The sequence below is a fragment of the Tripterygium wilfordii genome, chromosome 20, assembly GCF_013401445.1.
Source record: "Tripterygium wilfordii isolate XIE 37 chromosome 20, ASM1340144v1, whole genome shotgun sequence".
Taxonomy (NCBI): Eukaryota; Viridiplantae; Streptophyta; class Magnoliopsida; order Celastrales; family Celastraceae; genus Tripterygium; species Tripterygium wilfordii.
This window is the reverse complement of record NC_052251.1, coordinates 99,122-123,859: the sequence shown is the minus strand read 5'-3', so window position 1 is coordinate 123,859 and position 24,738 is coordinate 99,122. Positions and strand designations below refer to the sequence as shown.

The 24,738-nt window shown below is 38.3% G+C and overlaps 3 protein-coding genes and 1 long non-coding RNA gene across 16 annotated transcripts; 2 read left to right on the top strand and 2 right to left on the bottom strand.

Moving 5' to 3' along the window:
- The first annotated feature begins 3,857 nt into the window (after positions 1–3,857).
- Positions 3,858–5,203, top strand: LOC119986582 (expansin-like B1). Its single transcript, XM_038831205.1, has 3 exons — positions 3,858–4,082; positions 4,187–4,293; positions 4,495–5,203. Exons 1-3 carry the CDS (start codon positions 3,941–3,943, stop codon positions 5,008–5,010), a joined length of 765 nt encoding a protein of 254 aa, XP_038687133.1. The 5' UTR covers positions 3,858–3,940; the 3' UTR covers positions 5,011–5,203.
- A 2,509-nt stretch (positions 5,204–7,712) lies between these two features.
- LOC119987525 lies at positions 7,713–9,617 on the top strand. 4 transcript variants are annotated; one of them, XR_005465457.1, is made up of 4 exons: positions 7,713–7,782; positions 8,943–9,010; positions 9,117–9,235; positions 9,326–9,617. It is a non-coding gene; the product is annotated as an uncharacterized LOC119987525 (long non-coding RNA). The 4 variants fall into 4 exon arrangements; XR_005465456.1 differs by having other exon boundaries at positions 7,746–7,782; positions 8,943–9,067; positions 9,179–9,235; XR_005465458.1 differs by lacking the exon at positions 7,713–7,782 and adding an exon at positions 8,726–8,840.
- A 1,959-nt stretch (positions 9,618–11,576) lies between these two features.
- LOC119986507 (histone-lysine N-methyltransferase, H3 lysine-9 specific SUVH6-like) lies at positions 11,577–16,065 on the bottom strand. Of its 9 annotated transcripts, none has more exons than XR_005465278.1 (4): positions 15,803–15,981; positions 15,290–15,712; positions 11,957–15,134; positions 11,577–11,815 (listed from the first exon to the last, which is right to left on the bottom strand). XR_005465278.1 is itself a non-coding variant. In XM_038831091.1 (4 exons), exon 3 carries the CDS (start codon positions 15,092–15,094, stop codon positions 12,011–12,013), a length of 3,084 nt encoding a protein of 1,027 aa, XP_038687019.1. In that variant the 5' UTR covers positions 15,095–15,134; positions 15,290–15,712; positions 15,803–15,981; the 3' UTR covers positions 11,577–11,815; positions 11,972–12,010. The 9 variants fall into 9 exon arrangements, 8 of the variants coding, with proteins under 8 accessions (XP_038687019.1, XP_038687015.1, XP_038687013.1 ...); XM_038831091.1 differs by having other exon boundaries at positions 11,972–15,134; XM_038831087.1 differs by having other exon boundaries at positions 11,577–15,134; positions 15,930–16,065.
- Positions 16,066–16,584: 519 nt separating this feature from the next.
- On the bottom strand, positions 16,585–24,122 carry LOC119986509 (GATA transcription factor 26-like). Of its 2 annotated transcripts, none has more exons than XM_038831092.1 (8): positions 24,083–24,122; positions 20,588–20,959; positions 19,701–20,133; positions 19,186–19,258; positions 18,590–18,693; positions 17,977–18,163; positions 17,742–17,856; positions 16,585–17,069 (listed from the first exon to the last, which is right to left on the bottom strand). In XM_038831092.1, the coding sequence occupies exons 1-8, from the start codon at positions 24,120–24,122 to the stop codon at positions 16,762–16,764; spliced, it is 1,632 nt and encodes a 543-aa protein (XP_038687020.1). In that variant the 3' UTR covers positions 16,585–16,761. The 2 variants fall into 2 exon arrangements, with proteins under 2 accessions (XP_038687020.1, XP_038687021.1); XM_038831093.1 differs by having other exon boundaries at positions 16,936–17,065; positions 17,739–17,856.
- Between the last annotated feature and the right edge of the window lie 616 nt (positions 24,123–24,738).

The following is a 24,738-nucleotide window of genomic DNA, read 5'->3' as shown; positions in this document are numbered from 1 at the left end:
AAATATTATTAGATTAATTTTAAGCATAAATAAATATCACATTTAAAAATTATATTAAATTTTTAAACATTTAATTTATTAAACTTATAAACAATAACTACTTTATTCAATATATTATTAAAATTGTGGGGCCCACATTAATTAATGTAAAAAGTCAAAAAGTTAATGAATTGTGGGCCCCATTATTAAAAAAATTTAAAAAATGTGGAACGTTTATGCTAGAGAAGCTGCTACACAATATGCAACGGAACCGGAGAGAGGCTGCAGATCTGTTGTACCAAACAGGCAGTTAGAGCCTCAATCAATGGCATGGATTCAATGTCTACTACATCATCACCTACAGACGACCAATGAATATATATAAAGCAAGTGACTAAATTAGGATGTGCTTATCTATCTATCTATTGTCCCTCCCAGTTCAATGACGCACACATCAGCTGGATCTGACTTCCTATCCACCGTTACCTACGCTACTCTCTCTATCTAGTCTTGAATTGCATCAATGATGTAAGGTACAACCTGAAAATTGCACAAATTGAATTTCAATATAATATAAACTTATGAAAAACCAACTTATAAGAGTTGGAAGTGACGGAAATTAAACCCGCACTGTTTTCCCCAAATAACCTCCTCCTCTCCTTGTCAATAACCAACTGTGATTGTGAAACAATACGGACAAAATAATTAAAATCACTTAAATTCGGTATAAATCTAGTGACTGTTTTCTATCACCAACATTAATACTTGCCTGATAAATCTTTCTATGAGTGATTTTGTTGTCAGGATCAACTTGATATCCATGAACCTCCCATAGTTTTCATTCCAAGATCCAGGTCCACCTTCCATACCCAAAAAACATGTTCATCAATTTTTATTAACCCAAAATACCCTTGTCGATTGGTAATCCAAATTGTGCAAGAATGAAGTGATAACAAGTTTTTGTGCACCTCGCCAAAGGGGACATGGTTCCGACATAGTGTTTAAATAAGGATCTGAAATTAATTTTAAAATTAGTTACCAGAAACAACACATTTGAGAAAAATTAGCCTAAGAAATCCCAAGAAGAATACCTATTTTGGCGCCCCTGTTGTATGCGTACGCTTAAGCCCGAGTGTCACATCGCTCAAGTGTGGTGAAGTGGAATGTTTTATAAGATTGGACAATCCTATTACTAGTAAGCCGGTTTTCTAGTGCATAGTTAGGTCTATGATAATTGGTATCGAAGCCAAACCACACTTGGGTCGGGCCGCGTAAAGGGTTACCTGTTGACCCCGTACCCTGTTGAGGGTGTTAGCCGCTTGAAAGCCTCAAGCAGAGTACTCTCAAGTGTGGTGAAGTGGAGTGTTTTATAAGATTGGACAATCCTATCACAATTAAACCGGTTTTCTAGTGTATAGTTAGGCCCATGAAATCAATATGTAAACCTGTGGTTGCCACCGACAGGAGACGATATTGTGATCGACGAAGGAGGGATGGCGATGGCAGTAATCATCTTGGCTATTAGCTCGAAAGAGAGGTGAGACGATGGCAAGGATAAGGTTGAAAAATTGCAATAAATACCACGTGTGAATCTCATGTTAATTCAACAATAACAGGTGTGTCTATGTATGAACCTCGGCTACAATGGATAATACCCACAGTCAGTTGTAGTATGAACCTGGGCTACAATGGATAATACCCACTATCGATCACTTGTAGAACGCTAGACACCTGTCTTCCAAAAAATATAAAAGGAAACAGACTTGTAAATCGTTGGATTCCTCACTCCTCTTGCACAAGGACAAGTTTCTTATGGACGTTGATGTACGTAATTGCTTGTTCTTTTCATGGTCATATGTAGCACTTGAACATTATTGCATTCTCTTAAACTTTGTTAGATAGACACCTGGAATTGTGCAGTTGTGTTGATCTGGATTTTGTGATGGAGGTGCTTTACACCTTGCATTTTTCTTATTTATTGAAATTGCTAGAGCTCCCTTGGGGACTAATTGATGAGGCGTTATTGGTAGTTGGTGTTGTCTGTTGGATAATGCTTCTAGTTTCATTCCCCATCACAAATCCTGTATGTAGTTTTATCACTTTTGAGTTTCACAAGTGTAGGAAAAGTATGGTGAGATGAGAAAATTTTTGGAGAGGAGCCATACACGAACCCCCTGGTCCCAATATCCCAGCAGTGTCTCCTTCCATTATTTGCTCCAACTGGGTTAGGATCCTTATTGGAAAGTGACGTCATCATTCAAATATCATTGTGGTACTGGTAGTCACCGTCTCTGAGTTGGGACTGTTTGGGAATGTTATGTATGTAGGAGCATTGAATAGTAATTTTTATACAGCAATCAACTAATGCATGTTTAGTGAGAGTTTAGGCCGGCCTTTTTCTTATTATAATGAGGACAATTATTAAACTGATTCCATTGATTTGTGTAATTTTTTTTATAGCTTCATCAAATTGTTGTTGGCTGGGTCAGTGCAGATTTACTTAAAAGGAGGGCAGGCAAGAAGCTAAGCCAAGAAGGTTACTTGAATGGGAACAAATGTGAATGCGCAAAGGTTTCGTCATTGAAATGTCATGCACGTGTAACATGAGGGCTGCAGCTACAGTACATATATATATATATATATGAGCATATACTTTGCCCATTGAGGTTGGTTCCAAATCCAATTGCCTTTAGGAAACTCTACTCCAGTGCTAGTAATCTTATTTTTTTTGTCTTTATCAAGTTGTGCGCTTGCAATCTGTCATCGGATCCATGCAAGCATGTATAGAGTGTGACAGATGGAGGAGAATTGAAAAGATATTTACCTACCCCATTATAAGATTCGGAAGCACTACATGTCCCTAATTTTGATGTCCATAAGTGTCCATAATCTAGGTGGCATGAGGAGAAGTGTGGGGGACCATAGAATATAAAATGGTTCCCCACACTTCTCTTCATGCTACCTAGATTATGGACACTAAAATTATGGACACATATCATTTTAGTATAACGATTTCGTCAATTAGACTTGAAAATGAAATTTCCTCTCTTTAATAATAATTATGAAAGAGTCTTTGCATAGTCAATGACTAAGGGCTAGTTTGATAACGCATTTGTAAAGTATCAAATATGTTGACAGAAATAGTGATAACAGAAATGCTTGATAATTTTAATAGCAGATATATTGCTTGAATGTTGTGTGGTGTTTGGTTGAACTTTTGCTAGTAACATTTTTGTTTTGTAGCATATTATGATAAATTACGTGTAGGGGTATTATTCATATTAGCTGTAATTGACCAATATACATGTATCCAATTGTAAAAGTTAATATATATAATTTATATATATTACTTTTAATAAATTAAATATACGTACTTAATTATCAATTAATAAATGAATTAAAGTTTTAATTAAATTAAAATTATTTTTAAGTACTTTATTAAATGAGAAATATTTTATAATATGTGGAACTACTTCACTTGAAGATTGTTGTTGTCTTACAATTACGCAAAAATATATCCATATAAGTTTAACACATATGAGGGTAAAATTGGAATAAACATATTATGATGGGGACAAAATGGAGAAAATGGTCCAATGTGGGAAAATTGTATCAAGTAGTATCATTTTCAAAAGTAGTATAAATGCTCTCTAAAAATCTCTAAGAATATGTGCCCATATTATGGTGTTTGGATGACTACCAACATTTATACTAGTAAGTAGTATAAATGTTGATAGAAATTGTTATCCAAACAAGGCATAAGAGAGTCTACATAACAAGCACGCATCAATACATCATCAGTCGGTACTCAGTAGTGGGTTATGTATTAATCTATCTTTCTGGACCAAGTGGAGGGAAAAGTCTCCATGGACAGCCAGCTCCCTCTCAGTCTAGCTTAGTATAAATATGGGGGATTGGATTTCTTTGCAATTCCCATCTCTCTTCATATAAAAATAAAAAAATGGTGTCTGCTGCTCTTACATTTGGTTACTTGATTTTCATTTGCGTTGTGGTTGTCGTGCCTGCCCCATGTTACTCTCAAGACGCTTTTACATGCTCAAGAGCTACCAATTATGGTAGCCCATATTGCCAAGCAACTTCAAGTAAGTATTGTTAATAGTATAGCTTTCAATTCATGCAATATTTATCAACTATCTATTTATAATGAATTTATGAGACTTGAGATTTATAATAATGTTTTGTGTAGCGGGAGTATGCGGGTTTGGTGAATATGGAAGGACGGTGAATTATGGAAATGTGGCTGGGGTTTCAAGGCTTTTCAGGAATGGAAGTGGGTGTGGTGCATGTTATCAGGTCCTCTCTAATGCCCCTATACATACATAGTTACGTTTCATTATAATTAACCAAAAATTTATAATTAATTGTATTTTGTACCCCAAACAACTAAGGTGAAGGGAACTAGACCAATTGTTTGTTATTTTGATGGATGATGACTTTTGTACTTTGTAGTTTTTTTTTTAATTTGCAGCTGCTTAATTAATAAATTAATTTCAGGTTAGGTGCAAGGCACCCCATTTATGCAGCGATGATGGGGTAGATGTGGTTGTGACCGACTACGGTGAGGGAGACCACACGGACTTTATAATGAGCCCGAGTGCCTACGCAAGGATGGCATGTGATGCGGCGGCCTCGCATGAATTATTCGCTTATGGCGTGGTGGACGTAGAATTCCGTAGAGTCCCATGCTCAGGAGGAGGTTATGGCATTCTCATCAAGATCCATGAGCACAGCAAATATCCCGACTACTTGGCCATAGCCATTCTCTCTGTTGCTGGAAAAAACGATGTCTTAGCTGTTGACATCTGGGAGGAGGATTGCAAGGAATGGATAGGCATGAGAAGGGCATTTGGTGCTGTGTTTGACACCACCACCACACCAAGGACTACTTCCATCAGCCTCAGGTTCCAAGTGAGTGGGAGTGCAGGGCTGACATGGGTGGAGGCACCCAATGCCATCCCACCTGATTGGAAGCTTGGGACTGCTTATCAATCCAACATTGACTTCAATTGAACTACTTACTACTCTCTCTTTCTAGCTAGGAGTGCCTAGATAGTGGGAAATAAGAACTCTGTATTTTTCTTCCATGTGATGTGATTGTGAGTATATGTGTCATGTATGAATAAAAACATATAGTAGTAGTCCTTGTCATTGGACTTCCTGGATTTGCAGCACTTATCTAGCAAGTTTGATCTTGTACTTCCAAGTCAAGTCAAGTCATTTTATCTCTCCCACCGGCCGACTTCTTTGTTCTGGAAACACGTCTTCCATCTTCGATTTCGCCTCAGTGCTTTCAATCTTGAGCATTTGTATGCATCACCTCATAGTCGATTTCTCCTTCCACTTGCCTCTCTCTACAAAGCAAATATAATTACTTTTTGGCATGCATCTTCGATTTCGCTTCTGTATGGATCCCGCCTCTGTATGGGTTTCTGCGGGTTTTAGGGTTTATGCTCTCCACTATTCACTCTCTTGCCACAGGGCTCTCCCTTTCCAAATCGATCTCGCCTCTATATGAGTTTGTGCGGGTTTTAACTTTAAGGGTTCGCTCTGTCCAAATGGATCCCGCCTCTGTACGGGTTTTAGGGGTTCTGTACTCCTCTGACTGTTATTTGCTTGGTCGCCTGAAATAGTTGTTACTGCTGTTAAAAATTATTTGGGTTTCATGTATGACAGTGTGCTTTTGTTTATGCATGTGTGTGATCTATTTCAGCTTCAATTTTTCCAGTTGTTGGTGTGCTTTTCTTCTTCAAAGGCAGATGACATCAGTTCTAATCCCCAGGAAAAAGATAGCCTTTAATCATTTTTCTTTGGGGTATGTATTTACTTATATAAATTGATATTGATGAACATGGTTTGTTGTTTGGTTAACCATGTCTTCTCCCTCATGCGTTTTTGTTCTGCCTCCTACTAATTTGTCAGTTAACTAGGTTGGTTTGGGCTGGTCTTGCCTTCTTCATGTGCTTTTTTTAATTGACCAAACAAATAAACATTGATAGGTGCTATTGCCTTCCATAATAGGGTTACTAGGATATTATTAGTATATTATTTGTTTGAGGGATATTTTTGATATATAAAAATCATTATCTTGTAATGTGTTCACTGGGAGAGGACAATGCATTACACAATAGAATGAAAAGAATAATGTGGATCCTACAAAAAGAACAAAGTTTATTTTGTTAGATTTGAATTCTTAAGAGAGAGAGAGAGAGAGAGATACATTTCCCACGTGTTTCTTTTTGATTGTAGTGGGAATGTTGCTTAGCAAGAAAGCTTTTTCTTTTTTTCCATTTTTCTGTCACAAATAATTGTGCAAGTAATTTGCCCTTTTTTTGTAACAAACAAATAGGATAAATTAATGATGATTAAGCTATAAAAATAATTTATTGTATTATTTTATATTTATTTGTATAAAAATAATTTATTGTATTATTTTATATTTATTTTTCAAATTTTTGTTAAATCTTACGATTTAATTTTTCGATCTTTCTTGTCGACGATAAATTAATGATGATTAAGCAATACCTGATGTTGTAGAAAATTTCAAGAAGGCACAACCCAGAGCCAGCCTCCCCACCATCTCAGCCCTTTGGGCTGTGGCAGTTCCCAGCTGTGGCAGTTCTCAGCCCATCCACATGGAAAAGGCTGGACAATGAGTTGAAGACTTGGGCAAGCTTATAAGCTAGACACCAAGCCCCTCAGACACAACCCAGAGCCAGCCTCCCCACCATTTCAGCCCTTTGGGCTGTGGCAGTTCTCAGCCCATCCACATGGACCCATCCACATGGAAAAGGCTGGACAATGAGTTGAAGACTTGGGCAAGCTTATAAGCTAGACACCAAGCCCCTCAGACACAACCCAGAGCCAGCCTCCCCACCATTTCAGCCCTTTGGGCTGTGGCAGTTCTCAGCCCATCCACATGGAAAAGGCTGGACAATGAGTTGAAGACTTGGGCAAGCTTATAAGCTAGACACCAAGCCCCTCAACAACCGATGTGGGATTTTAAAACCGATGTGGGATTTTATTTTATCGGGGAGGAGCACACCTGCTCCGATACCATGTAGATATTTCTGGGCCCTTTGGGCCTCCCCCTAAAAGGCCTATTAAGGGGAGAGGGGGCTTGCTCCTATATACATGCACTTTGCCTGGTTTATGACCGATGTGGGATATTTCATCCTAACAGATGTTAATTTGTGATAAGTGACGGGTAAGATGGATGATGATTTTTTGTCATAACAATACATAATAATGATAAGAAACTCAAGAAATAAGAATGTTATTACAAATTAGTAAATTACACATTTGTTATGTTAATTAAAATAAACATATTCGAGTCAAAACTTAGAGAGAGAGAAGTATACGTTACGTCGTCGGCGCGGAAGGTGGTGGTGGGTGGGGACAGTAGAGTGGGAACCTCAGTCCCAGCCGTAGCTTTGTCGTCTATTTTAGACCTTGGCCGCTACGAGACAAGCCTATCCTTGCTTTAGAGTGCTCCATTGAGACTTTTTTGTTTTCTAAGATAAATGATTTCAACATAAAACGAAAATAAATAAAAGTAAAAAATAACACTTACAGAAAACACAGTGGCCCCACAACAAAAAGCAGTTCGTGCAGACAGAGGGATTCCAAGAGATGATGATAGTATAACGAGTTTAATTAAGTAATTGATTGTTTTAAAGTGGAATTTTTTTTTTATTATTTAAAGAGAGATCTGAGTTTCTTTAACATTGACAATTTCCTTTGTAGGCGCTGGTGGAGAAAGCGTATATGGGGGGAAGCTTCTAGGTAATGAATTGTTTATTTTATTAGTTTAGTGATTACTCTTTTATGAAATCTTTATAACCATACAGTCTATAAGTGTGTATTACTCATTAAAAAAAGTCTATGAGTGTGTAATTGCTGTTGGCTACATACCGCTGGTAGTGGATATGGATAATCATAGTAGTCAAAGCAAATTCAATTTCCCTTCTCTCTTAAAGCTTTCACAATTTAAAATGTCTTGTGGGGAGTATGAACTTATTTGGCATTCTGCTGGATCCACTGTTGATGATTCTGTGTTCATGGTTATGCTAATTGTTGGTTGTTAGGCCGCTAGAGTCATTGGACCTCCTGACCAATATCACGTTTAATTTATGTTCCTGACGTTCTTGAGATGCATTCCTTAGTGTGTCCATGCATATTTTGATTTAGATTTTCAGGACTTAAAATTCTTGGAGGTAACAGTGCATGTGATGCAAATAAACCCAGAATCACAAAAGGTCAAGAACGAAAATAGAACAATATGAGAATCACTCTCAAGAACAATGACTCACTCCTAGGAATCTCTCCTATCAAACATTATTTTCTCAAATCAAAACCAGGTAATCATTTCATCCTAAAACCAGACTTAAATAGTAAAATAAGACTTAAATACGTCCCAATTGTAGTGCTAGAATTAAGCACCTTATTATGACAGTTGCTAATCTTCCGTCACCATCAATTCCATGATCAAATATGCTGGTCTTCCACCACGATCTCCTCCCCTAATCCAATCTTTTGACTTCCCATATTTGTCTCCATGAATTCCTTGAGCCTCTGCTGGATCTGTGCAATGATAGCCTCTTCAATCTTAATGTCAACTTGCTAGGCTTGAAGCCCTAGGCCTAGCTTTGCACCATACATACTCTCACACACACACACACACACATATATATATCCATGTTTGAGCTTTCACTACATTGGCTTGCTAGCATTCAATATTGCATCAGCATGTGACATTATATAACTGATATGAAAAGTCTGGTAATTAACAGTTAGTGAATGAAATTAGCAAGTGGGTTTTCCATCAGAGGGGCCATCTAAAGGTGAGGCATGTTGTAGTCTGTGACATCCTATTCTGCATTGAGTTTCTTTTTTCTACGTATGTTCTATCGTATTGAGTATTGACACTTATTTTCTATTTGCAGACGTTATGAGACACTGAAAAGTTGGCGAAGCAAATGGCCCTGCAATGTATAGAATCAAAGATAATCTGGTTATCATTCGAAAAATTCTTGCCTGACTACGTTATCTTCCAATTAAACAGCTATAGGTAAAAGTCAAAGTTTGGTTCTGATCTTATGCATTTTGTGCTATTTTAGGAAATTTTCTTCGAGATATATGACTGGTCTGAAAAGAGCTATATGTGGCCAATCATGTTCAGGTCCAGTTCTATATGATCATTCCTTATGTGCTACAGACCCTATCAACTGATCAAAAGGTTTGCTTCCCTGATGCTGCATGTACATGTCATCTCCATATCCAACATACCTAGACATCTTACTTTACACGTATCTTTCTGATTATGCAGGGTCGTTATCATACGGTACATCATTCAAGGTCCCTGATGTTTATGGAGTTTTCTGATTCAAAATTGAGTGTCACAGACTTGGATACAGTTGCTTATCGCTCTCTAAACAGGTGAATTTCTCAATACTTTCGGCTGCACAATAGAATACATGTCATGCATGATTCTTTCAATGTGAGGAAACCATCATCGAGTTTATTTGTGTTCTTTTTTCACCGCGTGAAAATGTGATATCCATTCATTTCTGCTTCAGTGTCACAGACTGGTATTAAAATAACTATTCGCTGTCATTTTCTTTTTTGGGGTTGGTTTATGATTTTCATTATGGGATTTTCTATGGTTTATCGTTCTTAGAAGTCTTCTTCTTTCTCTTCTCTTCCTATTTTAGATTTGTGTGTCTGTAACTTTTTGAGATGAGAAGAAAAATGGACAGTATTGTATTTGTCTGTCTTGGTTTGAACTGTGAAGATTTTCGAGAGAACATGTGGATATACACTGACAAAAAAAAGCATACATCAAATCACCCATGCAAATTAATTTTGTGATACAATAGTAATAAAAACAAATTACAGAAACTCAATGAGTTTAAGGTTTGATTGCTATTCTGTTTCAAGTCATTAGAAGAAGAGCAAGCAATGTATTCTCACTCAAGAAAGCCAATCATTTATGGAGTTGCAAGTATGTGTACAATGGGTTTCTATAAAGCTGATTTTTGGTGGGGGAAAACTTGAGTCGAATTGCAAATGTATAGTGCTTTTCGAGTACCTTCTTAGATTTATGTGAATATATGCCCAAGGATTGAACATTGTAAATTCTGTATCATAGTTAAATTATCCAAAGATTGAAAAATGGTGTCTTCTCTCAATGCTTCCTTTAGCCGATATCAAATTATTATGCACTATGGTAGAACTTCATGCCTGAAAAACAACGAAAGGGTAACACACCCGCTGCAACGCGCGAGATAACCACCTACTTGTACATCTGCATTTTCCTTTTTCATCTCTAATATAACAAATAAGTTCTCTCTCTCCCTCCCCCCTTTGAATTCTTCTTGCTAATGCTTTTTTTGTTTTTCCATTTTAGAGTGGATTGTTTTTAAACTGATAAAAACATATTTTGAATGGGTAAGAGTGCTGGCAGCACAAATGGACCGTGATTACCTTAACTTTTGCTGTCAGTCTTTCAACACTAGAGAGATCTCTCTGCGGAGAAGTGTTGATTTTGACATCGTGGAATTAATGGGAGGCACATAATTAAAGACAAAATTCCTATACCTGGTCCACTCCACTCCTTTGTGCATATATGTATATACTCACCTGTAACCGAATTTGGGAGTAGGGCGGCTAATGCCATCAATAGAAGACATTGTGGAATCTTTGTCCCCACCAGGCCACCATTTCTTTTTCTAGGTATGCCAGGGTTTCTTTCTTTTTCCTGTTCAAAGCCTAAATGTGGCACCATATGTCTAAGCTGGTGCTCTAAAAGTCAATGTTACTATAATTACCCCCCTCTCCTTAAACTTTTTTGGTCTAGAAATGACATCTTCGGACTTTGCCACATATTTTTTCCATTGACCGTGTCATATGCTTTCTTCATTGTCAAAGGGAATTCACATAAACTATAGTTTCTCTCCTTCAAGCTATAATGCAGTCTTAACAATGAGCTCTTGGTTAATGCCTATAAGATTTGAACCTCCCTCACGCTAGTAATAATAATTTCAAAACAAGCATGACTTAGCACTAAAACAAAAGAGAGAGGGAAAAAAATAATTTACTTGGTGTTTGACAATGCATTTTAGTGCCTGACGTGTTGACTTGAAAACTTTTTTCGTGATCATGAATGGACTTGGAACTAGTCTCCTTCAAATTCCATAACTCTTCCTCCATATCCTTCACCTTCCTAGAAAGGGCATCACGCCTGGACCTTATTCCTCTACGAATGCCTTAGCTTTCATTCCAAAGTATGCTTGCACAATTTCCATCAAGTGATCAACAGCAAACTGAGCCAGCTGCACGAATTTGAGGGACTGCCACCGATTGTGTAGAAATCTTTCATTCAAGTCCTTTAACCTTGGTGTCGCACACTCTCTGTAGTCTGTACTGTGTTCCAAACGGAAACCAGGAAAAACATTTTTTGCTCTTGGACGTAAACTTGAGTTTGCTGTAAAGTCTTCATACTTGGATAACAAGCCAGTAAAAAATGAACAGAAAGCAAAGTGGGAAAAATAGCAGAGCAGATAAGAGAGTGAGAGAAATAGCAGGACAGAGGTCTTCGTATTATTGATTGTTGTGTTTTGTGAAGGAGAGTAAGTCTCCTTTATATAACATGAACTTCATACCGTTACAAGTAACCTCATGAGTCATAGCTACGACACAGACTACCATACCACTTGCCATACACAGCACACACCTTTATACATACCATACCTCGTAAATATTCTAACAAAGCCTTTAGGATGGGGGCTAGTTATTGTGCGATGATAAGCGCACCAATCTGCACGAGTAGATTGACAATGCAAATTCAGACCACATTAAGCATTTCAAGAGAATTAACTTGTTACAACAGATAGACATATCAAGACATGCATATAATTTAGCAGTTCCATGACTGCGGAAATGCTAGTGCTGAACTTACAGTGGTGATAATTACCAATGCTTAAATAAATTCACACGTTATCTTCTCCCTGCCTCAGTACATCCGACCTGTGCACTTTGAAGAGCCACAGTAACAACTCTTCTTCTTAACATTGCCATCAGAATCATAAACCTGATCTATCTTGTAATTGTAATGGTAAGTCAACTCCTTCAGTGGAGGAATGTTCTCGGCGGCAAACATCATAATGTGGGGAATCCTCTTGTCCTCGTGGTCATAGAGGACATTTTGGGCATAAAGATTAGGAGAACAGCTATGGTTGATGAATCTCCCAACATTTCCATACCTTGCGGCATCAATGGTGAAGCCAACACATTCGACAACTTCATGGGAAGTTGATTGTGTCTCATGCATCATAGTTGAAAGTTCATTCCAAAGATCACCATCATTGTAGTTGTCCCCAATATCAAACAGATACTCATCCATACCAGTTCTTTTTTCAGCTTCATTCTCTTCAAGGAGCTCTCCCGCATACTCACCTATGAAACTACCTGAATGAATAAAATCTAGAGATCTCAAGCCCCAGCCCCGAGATTCAGTTTTAAAAATTTCAAGCTGAAATTTGATACCTAGTTGGCTGACTCTATTATAGCAAGAGTGTGGACACTTGCAAGATGGACCACACTCATAGACAAGGGGCTTTGTTTCAACTATAGCACCATTGTGGTTATATGGGATCTCACCTCCATTCTTGGCAACACAAGAACATTTCCCTTCTAAGCATCCATTCAAACAATCACATCCCTTGGGAGGAAGAGAGTGGTACCAATCTGGATATATCATGCCAGTCACATACTTGAAGGATGGGGGCTTTTCATCATCTATTGTGTTAACAGCAGATATGGGAATTGGCTCTTTCCCTTGTGAAATATCATCCACACAGACACCATTGCGTACTTTTAATTTTTTCGACTGCTTAACTTCTTTCCATGCAAGCTCTGGCTGCCCTGGAATACGTGTTAACCTAAATTTAAAGACCTTACTACCATGTGGGCCTATTTGCTCCCAATAATCTTCCACCAAATATAACCCATCATATACATAAGTCCGACCTCTTGCATCTGAAGTGTCAAAGGCCCAATCCTCACCGCGGATAACCCTTATGGGATTCTGTGCATTCTTACTATTTGCCAAAGCAAGATTCCCTCTTTCAAGCTTCTGATCTACATGTTCCTTATTGCTACCATTTGCCACATTCCCTCCTGAGCCTGTATAAGTTAAGACATCTGAATCCAACTCATTATCATAGCCGCCAGAAGCTACAACACTTACAGCAAGAGAAATTCCTCCATGCTTCATGTAGTCTATGCCACCTTGAGTTAGGCGATGCATGCCAATAATATTAAGCTCCACCCTGTACTGAAACTCATCACCAACTTCAACTCCAGGGACAGATCCAATTATTTTATCTGTGTTAATATATCTGTTTTTGTCCTTGAGAATTTTCGCTGCTTGACAATCAATCCTCCTGTGTCGATCCGCTGGCTTTGCTTCAGCTTCCCGCAAGAGCTTCCGACAGAGAGCTTGGAACAGACGCAATGTTTCTCTCACCTTGTTTCGAGTGACATTCCCATCACTATCATTGCTTTTACCAATCAAACCAATGGGCCAGGATGGAGGAAGGCTCACATCAATATTATGTGCACTAACATGAGACACTTCATCCTGCCGTGTAGAATTTTTGACATCTGAGGCAACTAGTTGATGCATAGCTGGAAAAGCATTTTGAGTGGAAGATGACCTGCGCCTTGAAAATGTCCCTCCAGATTTTTCTGCTTTAACTTTCCTTGGCTTCACAGCAGACTTATACCTTTCTAGCAATAAAGGATGATGTTTCTTCCCTGTACTTTTAGCAATACCTCCAGCCACATTAGCTTTGGAGGATCCTTTAACCAGCCTGCAAGGAGAATTTGACGCAGCCATTTCTGACGAGAATTTCAAAACTTCACAATCTTCATCTTGCAAATGATTCTCAGATCCAGACAAATCAGCAACATTCTGGTCAACAGTTTTCACCTTTGTGAAACCAACAGAGTCTTTCCCCAGACCTTCGGCAACACTCTTGTCCATTCTGACAGCAGTTTTGAGCTTTTTATTCTCCAGTGCCGTAATAATTTTGTCTTGCTTCCCTATTCTTTTAGAAGGCCGCCCTTCAGATTCAACTTTAACTTCATCCCTGACAGATTTAGGCTTATATCCTTCCAATTTGCTAGTCTGATCATCTTCTCTGCCAACATCCACTCCCATTCCCTTCACATTAGTCTGCATTGTCCCTTTCAGTGGCTCGTCTTCGCTATTAAACTTTTCTTGTCCCAAACACTTGCGTTCTGAAGAATCTAGAACTTCCAAATGCTTTTCCTCGTTAAGAAATGGAACATTTCTTCCACAATTTGGAGGAAAGTCTCTAACAGCAGAAACTCGTCTTCGAGGAGGATAACTTCTAGCCAAAGTTTTCTCCAGATCATTCCCATTAGGGTAAGCAGCGGAATCATTGTGAAGTGGCAACAATCCCAAATCACTTGGTGGAACCAACTCTTCATCCAGAGCAGCATCATCAACCTGGCAGAAATCGTTTACTATGGCACATGTTTCTTGTTCAAAAGCTTCAAGTGGTGTAAACAGTCTGGCATTATCCAAAGCTCCCACCCCCTCTGACAAATCTACTGCTTCCATCTGCTTGATATCCACTGACATAAGCCCATATTTGGGATGTGCTGAACTCTTAAGCCTTTCAAATTCAGATTCCGAAGTATCTTGTTGCCCAAGCATTTCCACACAAACTGAACTTTTCTGTGCACAGGTAGACTGGGTCCCAAACCCGGTTTCAGATAGTTGAATACTACCATCTTTATACGTACCCTCCAAATTCTCAACTGTATTGTTAGGAGCCTCGTCTTTGTCTGGTCTCAAACTGCTACCAGTAGCAAAACGTCCACACCCTGGCGGGAAATCTCGAACAGCAGAAACTCCTCTCTGCTTGTAAACGGGCAGACTGATGTGTGAAGGAAAGTGATCATTTTCCATCATTTTTCTTCCTGATCTCGCCTCTGAATAGCTACTACTGCTCAAGTTACACACTCTTGTTGACTTTGCATGCACCACACTGTCCACAAACCCCATAGCAACTCATGAAATAAACAATGAAGCGCCCAAAACCGACCTGAAAGCCAAAATAATTATCATAGACATAAGATAAAATCACAGATTAAACAGAAATCAACACAAAAGTTGCCACGATGCCCAATAAATCTAAAATTAAAAATAATTTTTGTTTTTTTTGAAACGAGGGAAATCCTATGCTTTGCACAATTGAACCTCGGCGACTTGAAGTGGCCCCTCACCACCAGCGTTGGTAAGACCGCAGGCTTATTCTTGCTATGGATATTCGAATCAGGGTTGTCGCCAAGCTAGTCCAACTTATCCAAACGTCGGGGGACAAGGGCCAAAGGGGCTATTAGTCCACAGACAGTTGATCCCAAGTGAAGCAAAGGGTCCAATCAACTCAGTTGTTAACATCATGAGTTCCATTACTTTCTCGAGCACCAGCCCATCACCATACATTATGTCAAATACAACTTGACAAGGTTCGGTTAGGCATTTTAAAGAGCACACAGCTTTTGGTGTTCCGAGACATGTTCTAATAGGAAAGATGATCAAATGCATAGCGAGGACATCAATACCAAGGGCGATAACGCAAACACCACGCCACCGACTAAATTTTCAACCAAACAAAAAACCCTAGAAAGAAACAAAAGCCAAATCAGATCTAGGGCATGAAGCACAAAGCGATAATTGCAGAAAGTAAGTCATACAAGTAGACACACTCACACACAATTAGAGAGAGACCGTACAGAATACAGTAGACCGCAAATTGTGGAAAACTGACCGCCGGTGGAATATAGGGGAGCAAATTCAGATATTGAAACGGAAAAGTACCACTGAAAAACGAGCTTACAAGTTTTTCCGAAGCCAGGAGCCAATTTCTGGTTTTCACGGTGCCGACAACATGACCAATCATGGAAACAGCTTTACGGCTTTCAGTCTTCAGTAACCATGGGCTAGACTTGATGGGCCAAGCCCACCCATGTAAAATGTAGCTGAACCCAAATAGCGCCAACTTCACACTTGTTGGTTTCTATTTCTAACCGTCGGTTACGTCATCCACCGCATAAAAATGGCGGGAATATAGTTTTATAAATTTTTAAAAAAGCAAAGAAAAAGAATCTAAAACGGCGAAAAAGAAACCCAAATGGATGAGAGGCAAGTGTCCTTTGGATTTTAAGGATTGTCCGAGAAGATGAAGAACAGTGATCCTAAGCTTCGATCGTCGGGCTCAGCCGTGCAAGGATCATCATTCCCTACGGAGACAAAATTTTCTTCTCATGCATCACACAAACAAACTGACTACTCCTGTTCTTACCATGCCAAAGTAATAAAACTGAAAAGCAAGTCAAGTGTGTGTTGTTTACACGTAATTTCCGCAATACCCAATAAAATTGCATGCATAACTCAGAATATTACCACCTCTTTTGCACTTTTGAGCCATATATATTACATCCTGTTTTCAACCTATACAAAAAAAAAAAAAAAAACCCACCCGAATTCATCTCTTGAAGCATCGAAAGTGTTTGAGAAGATTGCAGGGTGAATTAAAAAGCAACCATCAAACCTCATTCACAAGCTTTTATGCACTTGATATGCAAAACAAGTTGCCCCAGTCATGATATGCCGCAGAAGCTGCATCTATTATTTGGCCAAGTGAACAAAGTATCATTTTACAAACATCACTACCGACCAACAAGATGTGGGTATATACTGCTATTACTAGTGCTCTCCTGTTGGCCGTAACTTATAGTTGGATTAAGGAGCTCTGCCTGTGGGAATGAGCCGTTAGACGGCACATCCAGCAGCAGATCCTGGTCAGGACTTTCATCGACAAAATGAAGAGAGTCCAACATGAGAGAGCTACTTTCAGGAGGCAATGCAAATAGGCTTCTTGGACTAAAGCAAGAGCCATCATTGTCCATGAGTTCTTTGCTTTCATAAGACGCCTTCATGATAACCCTTTTAGGGCTCTTCATCACACCCTTTGCTTCTGAAAGATGAAATATAATTTTGAGAACAATTCCATGTAAACTATGTATATGTTTAAGCACGCACAATTAACATTCACTGAAAAGAACTGAAGAAGCAACTTCTATAGAATAACATAAAGATGGTCACTCAAGACAAATCCCTATCATTTTGAACTATAGGAAAAGGATGATGCACTGTTCATTTTTCCAGTGAAAAGATCAGTGGCCCTATATTGCTGCTCCATTAGAAAATTAAAGCCATCAGTCTATCTTTCAAGACCTGAAACATTGTGGTGTCAATACTAATGTCAGCTCCAAAAGGATGATTAGGATAGATTACATATGCAATCTCAGTTGTCGCTGGTTATGTGTCATCGGCATTCAACTACACGTCATTTTACATATACAAGTTTTTCCTTCAAATTTAAAACCGGGGTACAAAAAGATGATAGAAGAAAGGCATCAGAAATGATGATGGATTTTTTTCAGAAATCTAGCTTCAGTAATTTCAATCCAATGTCACAAAGATTGACGCTTGAATCCATGCATATTACACAATATAATTAAGCAGACAAATTCTTCCAGCTATTTGCTGTGAGACATCAGACATGTTATTTAACCTTTTGAAATGTCAAAGCTCAGCCCTTGTCAACTCCATAATATGATATACCCAGCCAAAATATTTGACTAACCTAGAATTTTATGATTTTCGCTGTCATGTGATCTCTTGATGATAACTGAATTATTTGATGCAATGGCATTTGGTCCTCTTCCAACAACAAGTTTCCCAGGGCTATTCTTAAGTTTCTGCAGTAAAAAAGAAGAAAAGAATGGTAGGTAGCATTGCAACTTGATTCCACTCTCCAAATAATTTATTGATGTTGTTTTCATCCAGTAAAACTAGTAAGTGCAGAAAGCAAGCCAAACCTTCAGCTGATGATAATGTTCCACCCATTTGGATTTTGTTAAATTGAATAATGCAAGCCTTTTCAAAGTCTTACAGTCTTCAGTCTTTGCACCTGAGAAGGAGATATCAAATACTCCTTCCGCCAGTAGTTGCTGAAAGGAAGACATGTTCTCTTTGAATTGAGGACTATCGAACATGTTTCCAAGGCTGCAAATGCAAATGCAACAATACATCAGAATTAATAGATCACGCCTCAACTTCTTGGAAACTTGCTTATTCAGTTTCACAAAATTGATTGGACGCAAATTATATTCTTGTACAGTCAAAAATCAAGAACATAGATACAATTGGTCAGTACACTTATTTTTTACATGCGACTTCTGAAAGATTATATTTGGATGCAAAGACCTTGGGCAATTGAATGTCAGAGTTACGACTCAAACTAGACTTCAACACTGCAAGTATTGAAGTAATGCACCTATAAGTGCAACTTTGAATAGCGGAACTAACCTAAAAACAACACATTTTGTCATTTAAATTAACAGATTGTTTATTATACCAATGTGACTTGCAATTCAGAGAATACTGGCCGTGGATAAAAAATAGAAAATCGAATGAATGTCATATACCAACCTATCAGGAAGTTTGGCAGTGTCAGGTGAAGGTAAATATTTAAACAACTGCTGCTGCTCCTCACTTGACAATTTTTTTGTGAACTCCTCGAAGTTAAGAATATCCTACACCAAAAACAAACAACAACTATGATATGCTATTATGCTAAAGAGCACTTAAGATGAACATGTTTTGAACATTACTCAATTCAAGACTAAATATCACTTTCCAGCTTGAAAAGCTAAGAGATAGGCAAGAACCGCATACCATATGAGAGAGAGAGGACGTTATATTCAGGTATTAAAATGGACAACAAATATACACCGTTGAAAACATTTTTTTTTGCTGATTATGTAAGTATTTCTCTTTTGAAGAACATTCACATTAATATAGAAACTAACTTCCAGATTATTGAGAAACCATGTGCAGTGTTCAAAAACAATTCACAATATCAGATACATAATTCTCAGGCTCTATATGCTTCTAAAAGAGCCACTTATTACTTAATTGATATTTTCTTTTTGCTAAAAACAAGCATATCATCAGATAATAACCTGATGTTTGACAAAATTGGCACCATAGAGACCATCAAGAGAATATAAAGGATGAAAGCTCACATTGAAATCTATATTACACAGTGGTGAACCACGACTTCCCAAAAGTTGTAGTTTTTCATGCTGAAACTTGTCCCTGAAATTCCAAAGAAAATGGAACAATTAACCATGTTGAGAGTAATATTCTTTTTTCAATTTCTTCTTTTCTTGTTTCGTATGAGTAACTAAAATGCATCTCATCTGCTTTTACTTCAGGCCAATACTTCAAAAACATTTGTATCCCATATCATGCAGTAAATCCACAAATCAACCGCCTTGTAACATGATTTACAACTTACAATAACTCTAGAATTTGTGGGAAATTACACAACCGAGGCAGTCCAGTATTTTTGCCACATGTTTAAAGCCTATATATCCACTAATCCCCATGTATGTATTCATTAATGTGTTGCATTATATCTTTCAGAGGCGGCATGGATTACAACTTCATATTTGAGCTAAAAGCTAAAACCTAGTTTGCAACTACTAACAAACAATTGGCTAAAATTCTTCTGCAATTTCTAATGCTGTATGAATACCTTTTAGGCTGCTGTAGTTGCATCCCTTGTCCCATAGCTTGTTTAGCTTTGTCATTCATATACCTTGCTGCACTGACACTCGTATTCACATTATCTATGGGGAGGGCCACAGAACGTGAATATGCCTCATTTGCCGAGTATTGTCTGTTTTCAACTGACAGAGAACTTGCTTCAGATTCCTCATCTTGAGCTATAGAGCTAGGATGTCTAATGAGAACGCTTCCATGTCCTATCTCAACCGAAACCATTGGTTTTTCACTATCAAAAAGCAAATCCTCTTCAGAAGATCCAGAGAAGTAGGAAGATTGTTGCTCATGCAAAATAGTATATAAGTCCTTTGTAAGTTTCTCAACAGGAGAAGGCTTTGGACGATTGACACAGGTCCTCTTCCTAGAGGGAACTGTTGAGTCCCAAACAACTGACTGAGCTGGACCTGCAAAAATGTCGAAGAAGAAACTGCTTAAAGACAATATAATAGAGCAAAATAGGAATGCGAAGTCTTAAACCTTAGCAAATATACATCAGAGTTCTTGATCAACAAAAATAGTGCTGGTAAAGAGAACAATAAGTCCTGAGCTACTTAAAACTGAATCTGCTTACAGTAATAGACTGCCTTAGGGAAAGCCTGAGATTATGCTAACATTAGATAATCAATTACATTAAAGAATCTTTGATTAAGAGAACTCAAGGACACATTCTGGCTCCTGTTAGCAACCGAAACCACCATTGGAGAAGGCACGTGCCACAATGATTATTACAAGGATTAAAAATAGTTGAATTCCCATATGCAGATTTTCAATAGTATGCAATTATTCAAACAATAAAAAATTATCTGTCTGTTTTAGAGTTGAGCAGATGCTAAAACAAATTTTCAGCTGATATTTAACCTGTCAAATCACTAGCATCCCCACTGCCAAATTGAGCACAGCTTTCAGAGTTAGATATCGCTGAACCAGAACTTGATCTATTACTAGTATCTTCATCTACAACCTTCCGGAAACCCTGGCTGTAGTCAGGGGCAAACCCTCCATTTATGATGCTGTCATGATTTAGCTTTCGTTTTAGAAGTTTCAGTTCTTTGTTCTTATTTATAGATATGCTCTTCACTCTGGACACCCTATGATCCTCGTAATCATCAGGGTCGGCACGAGAATGAAGTGGAGTATAGTTTGCAAGAGTTCCCTTTGTCCGCCATCGAGATCCACATGCATTGCACAATACTGGCTTGTCAGGAGGCCCATTGCGCCAGAGAGGGGTGCCTGTTCCCAAAGCTTGGTTGTCAACAATTGATGCATATTTAAAAACGCTGTTTAGAATATAAGAGTCAAGCAATACAGAAAATCACTAATACAAATATTCAAAGAAAGTGAAAGGTTCAAAATAAGAGAAGTAGCTGCATGCCATGAAACAAGCACTAGTCAGCAACTGCTTATGTGAATGTTTTGTTTTTCATTCACACTAGCAGTTGGAAAATACATCTAGCATTTTATTCAACTGAACATGCAACAAGGAGAGTGCTTTCTCAGACTCTATTGAAAAGCATAGTACTGAAAATTTTTCTGCTATTACAAGATAAAATTAATATAGGAATGCTTTGTCACACCATAATAAACGGATCATGACCATCAGGATAGACATCTTCCAGCCTCTTAAGCAAGAATCTAGCTCTATTGTGGGTTTACTGGTGCTCTTTGAGCAACTGTAGTCAATAAAATATCGAAGAGGCCCAGACACCGACAAATACCCAGCAGAAACTTACAAGTGAAGACTATTCAGGTGAATGTTGTTCACTGATAGAAAGAAATAGATTATGCGACCCTTGAGATGCTCATGGGGAACAAAAGTTTTCAGAAGTAGATATCTTACTCAGGCAATGGATATAATACAAGAAGAAATGTCAAAAAAAAAAAAAAAAAAGATAGTATAGTAGGCTTGCGATTATGCATTAAACATGCAGAGGACTTAGGTGGTGGTCTTTTGGATTCAACAAGCCATCCTTTTCGATTCTCGAAGTACAAGGAACAAATCCTTATTGCACGTCCTCCAAATGAACAGCATACATAGGTATAATCATTCAAAAGGAAATGTCCGGAAGGCAGCTAGGGTCCTACGAACAGTATAAATGGGAAAAAAAAGTATAGAAATGAAAGCTTATATTTGAAGTACAGCCGGTGGTGTGATTTCCAATTGTAGTGTAAATGGAATAGAAAATGAAATAGGACTCCACCCTTTGATTTAACTGTCAAAATTCAAAGCATATGTGTACTGTCAAGACCAGTGGTACAAAGTTGGAATGAATTGGAAATCAAAAAACAACAGTATTGTTTACTAGATTTTTCATTCAACAGACTGCTATTTCTATTTAATTTTTCATAGCATCAGTTACAAAACTGAACCTCCCAAGTTGTAACCACTTGCTTGGTACAAAGTTGGAATGAATTGGAAATCAAAAAACAACAGTATTGTTTACTAGATTTTTCATTCAACAGACTGCTATTTCTATTTAATTTTTCATAGCATCAGTTACAAAACTGAACCTCCCAAGTTGTAACCACTTGTTTCCCACACATACGGTAGCTTAGGTGGCTAACCGGCCATGTTGTGGTGTTCAGTATCAGTAGCACCCACAGAAAATCTATTCCGCAGTGCCAGATGTTGCGTGTTCAAAGCTTCAAAACTCTATGAAAAGGGAGGTTAAAGCATAAAAGTATGATGCAGAAATTATAGGTCTTTGTATAAGAAACAACACCTACTTATAAAGAGGGATGATGGACAAAAAGAAAGATATTAAGTACTTCAAGAATTTGGTAACAAGAATAAAGATTTCTTGCAGCATTGAACACAAATAACTTCAAGAGGTGGTTTGATAGGATTGTCCCACATTGGAAGATGTGGGAGCTAAGGTGTTGTCTATAAGGGGAGGTATGGGTCTCCCTAAGACCCCAAGGTTTTCTAGTATGGGCTGGGAGGCCTTGGTTACAGCCGGCCCATGTGGGCGGGTGTTGGTTGGGCCTTGGGTGCTGAGCGTGTATGGGCGCGACTCTATTAATGGTATCGGAGCGTACGATCTTGACCCACAGGGGCAAGGGCCCTTCGGAGGGGCTGGCCATGGTGCTCGACCAATGTGGGCGTTGGTCTTGAAGGGGAGGATGGTATCGGAGCGTACGATCTTGACCCACAGGTGCAAGGGCCCTTCGGAGGGGCTGGCCATGGTGCTCGACCAATGTGGGCGTTGGTCTTGAAGGGGAGGATGTGGGAGCTAAGGTGTTGTTTATAGGGGGAGGTATGGGCCTCCGTTAGAGCCCAAGGTTTTCTAGTATGGACTGGGAGGAAGGTTTTCTAGTATGGACTGGGAGGCCTTGGGTACAGCCGACCCATATGGGTGGGTGTCGGTTGGGCCTTGGGTGCTGAGCATGTATGGGCGCGACTCTATCATGGCTTCAAGATGAGTTGGGGTGTTGAGGGTGCAGTAGAGAGATTGGTTGAAAACAAGTATATTTTGGAATGATTAGCTCGTTGTATATTTACTTCAACATTTAGAACCCATAGAAAAGCTCAATCCCACAACATTTTCAGAAATTGAACTGAAGTGCTTCGATAAACGAAGACACAAGCCTAAAAAAAGAGGCTGCCAATGAGTGTGGGAAGGATGAATGAGGAGGACAAACACTCACAAGTCCAGTACACAGAGACAGAAAATGGTTCAGAACAACTGATGGACTAATTGTTTAGCAGTTCCAAATTCCAATTGCCCAGACTACAATTTTAAGAAAAAAGCACACAGGAAAAATTTCTATCAAAGAACTAAAATGAATGTGGGAAGTTGTGTCATAGGGGTTCATCTTTCTGTGATTGATCCTTGATTCAGCGAAACAAAACGCAACAGGAACAACATTTGAACTTGGTGTTTTGGGTTCAAAAGCCATTTAAGAGGCAATGTGAAGACTATACAAATCAAATATAGAATCTGTAAATGACAAGTATTCAAGAACTGAAGACTCAATTTGCCCCAGTGGGATTTGTTGAAATTTCGACCAACTGCAACCAATAGATAAAAGGTTGAGAAAAAGGAAAATTCGAGGAATTGGAAGCAACTGAATTCAATAACTAAGTCAAGCTCAATCCACTATAAATATCCAAATACACTTCCGGACTCCTCTGCTTCAAAATACATATAGCAACACAATTAACATATAGAAACGACTCATTTTAAATTTATTGACTTTGCCCAGTTAATATCCTCTTCTTTGCGTATAACTATTCATTTCATGGCAGAGCATTTGTATCAAGCAGACAGACATTCATTCGGATTAAACGAAATAGACAAGTCAGGTTTTCCTCGTATATTAAAAGGGGGGAAAAATGGAGAAACAACAACTCACTTGCAACTCCACAGTGATAGCAAGGCCCTTGCTTGCCCATCTTTCTCTCTTCTCCTTATCGTGAAAAAGTAAAAATCCGAAGAAATTCACGACCAAAAGGGCGAAAAACTAACTTATATCGAAGGAGGCTACAGGAGAAAATGAAAAAAGAAATCGAAAAATTGTGAAAAATACTATGGTTATCTTGAAGCCTCTTATGGCATATACTGCTGGGTTTGGCAACAAACCCAGAAAGAGAGTTGGCAAAAGCCCAGAAACCCAGAAGAGTATCTGTGTCAAAACAGTCCAAAGAAGATAAAAAAAAAAAACTCAGAAATAAACAGGAATTTTCTTTGTTTCTATGGGCGATCTCTTAGTTTTAGCTGGGAATCTGTACAATCCAATGGAGAAAAGAAAAGTCCATTGAGAGAGGAATCTAATAAATGGCTATGAAAAAGAGGAAGGTGAAATTGAGGGATGAGAGAATGTGACCGAGTGTATGTATTATAACCTCTTGTGGTTGTATTGTATATGAAGTAAATGTTTCAGCTTTCTTTATTTTATTTACTTCTTCTTGTTATTATTGAAATAATTTAGTGTTTTTTTGTCCATCTTATTCAGAAAAATATTAGTTATCTTTTAACTGATACAGGGTAGAGGAACATTATTGCACATAT

Bases quoted from the DNA above. Each gene is read 5' to 3' on its own strand.
- LOC119986582 (XM_038831205.1), top strand. From the start codon at position 3,941: ATGGTGTCTGCTGCTCTTACATTTGGTTACTTGATTTTCATTTGCGTT. The intron at 4,083-4,186 runs GTAAGTATTGTT...TGTTTTGTGTAG, and splicing joins ATATTGCCAAGCAACTTCAA to CGGGAGTATGCGGGTTTGGT. The intron at 4,294-4,494 runs GTCCTCTCTAAT...AATTAATTTCAG, and splicing joins GGTGTGGTGCATGTTATCAG to GTTAGGTGCAAGGCACCCCA.
- LOC119986507 (XM_038831087.1), bottom strand. From the start codon at position 15,094: ATGGGGTTTGTGGACAGTGTGGTGCATGCAAAGTCAACAAGAGTGTGT.
- LOC119986509 (XM_038831092.1), bottom strand. From the start codon at position 24,122: ATGGGCAAGCAAGGGCCTTGCTATCACTGTGGAGTTGCAA. The intron at 19,259-19,700 runs GTATTCATACAG...TTGGAATTTCAG, and splicing joins CAACTACAGCAGCCTAAAAG to GGACAAGTTTCAGCATGAAA. The intron at 17,857-17,976 runs GTTTGGCTTGCT...TTTTTACTGCAG, and splicing joins AACATTATCATCAGCTGAAG to AAACTTAAGAATAGCCCTGG.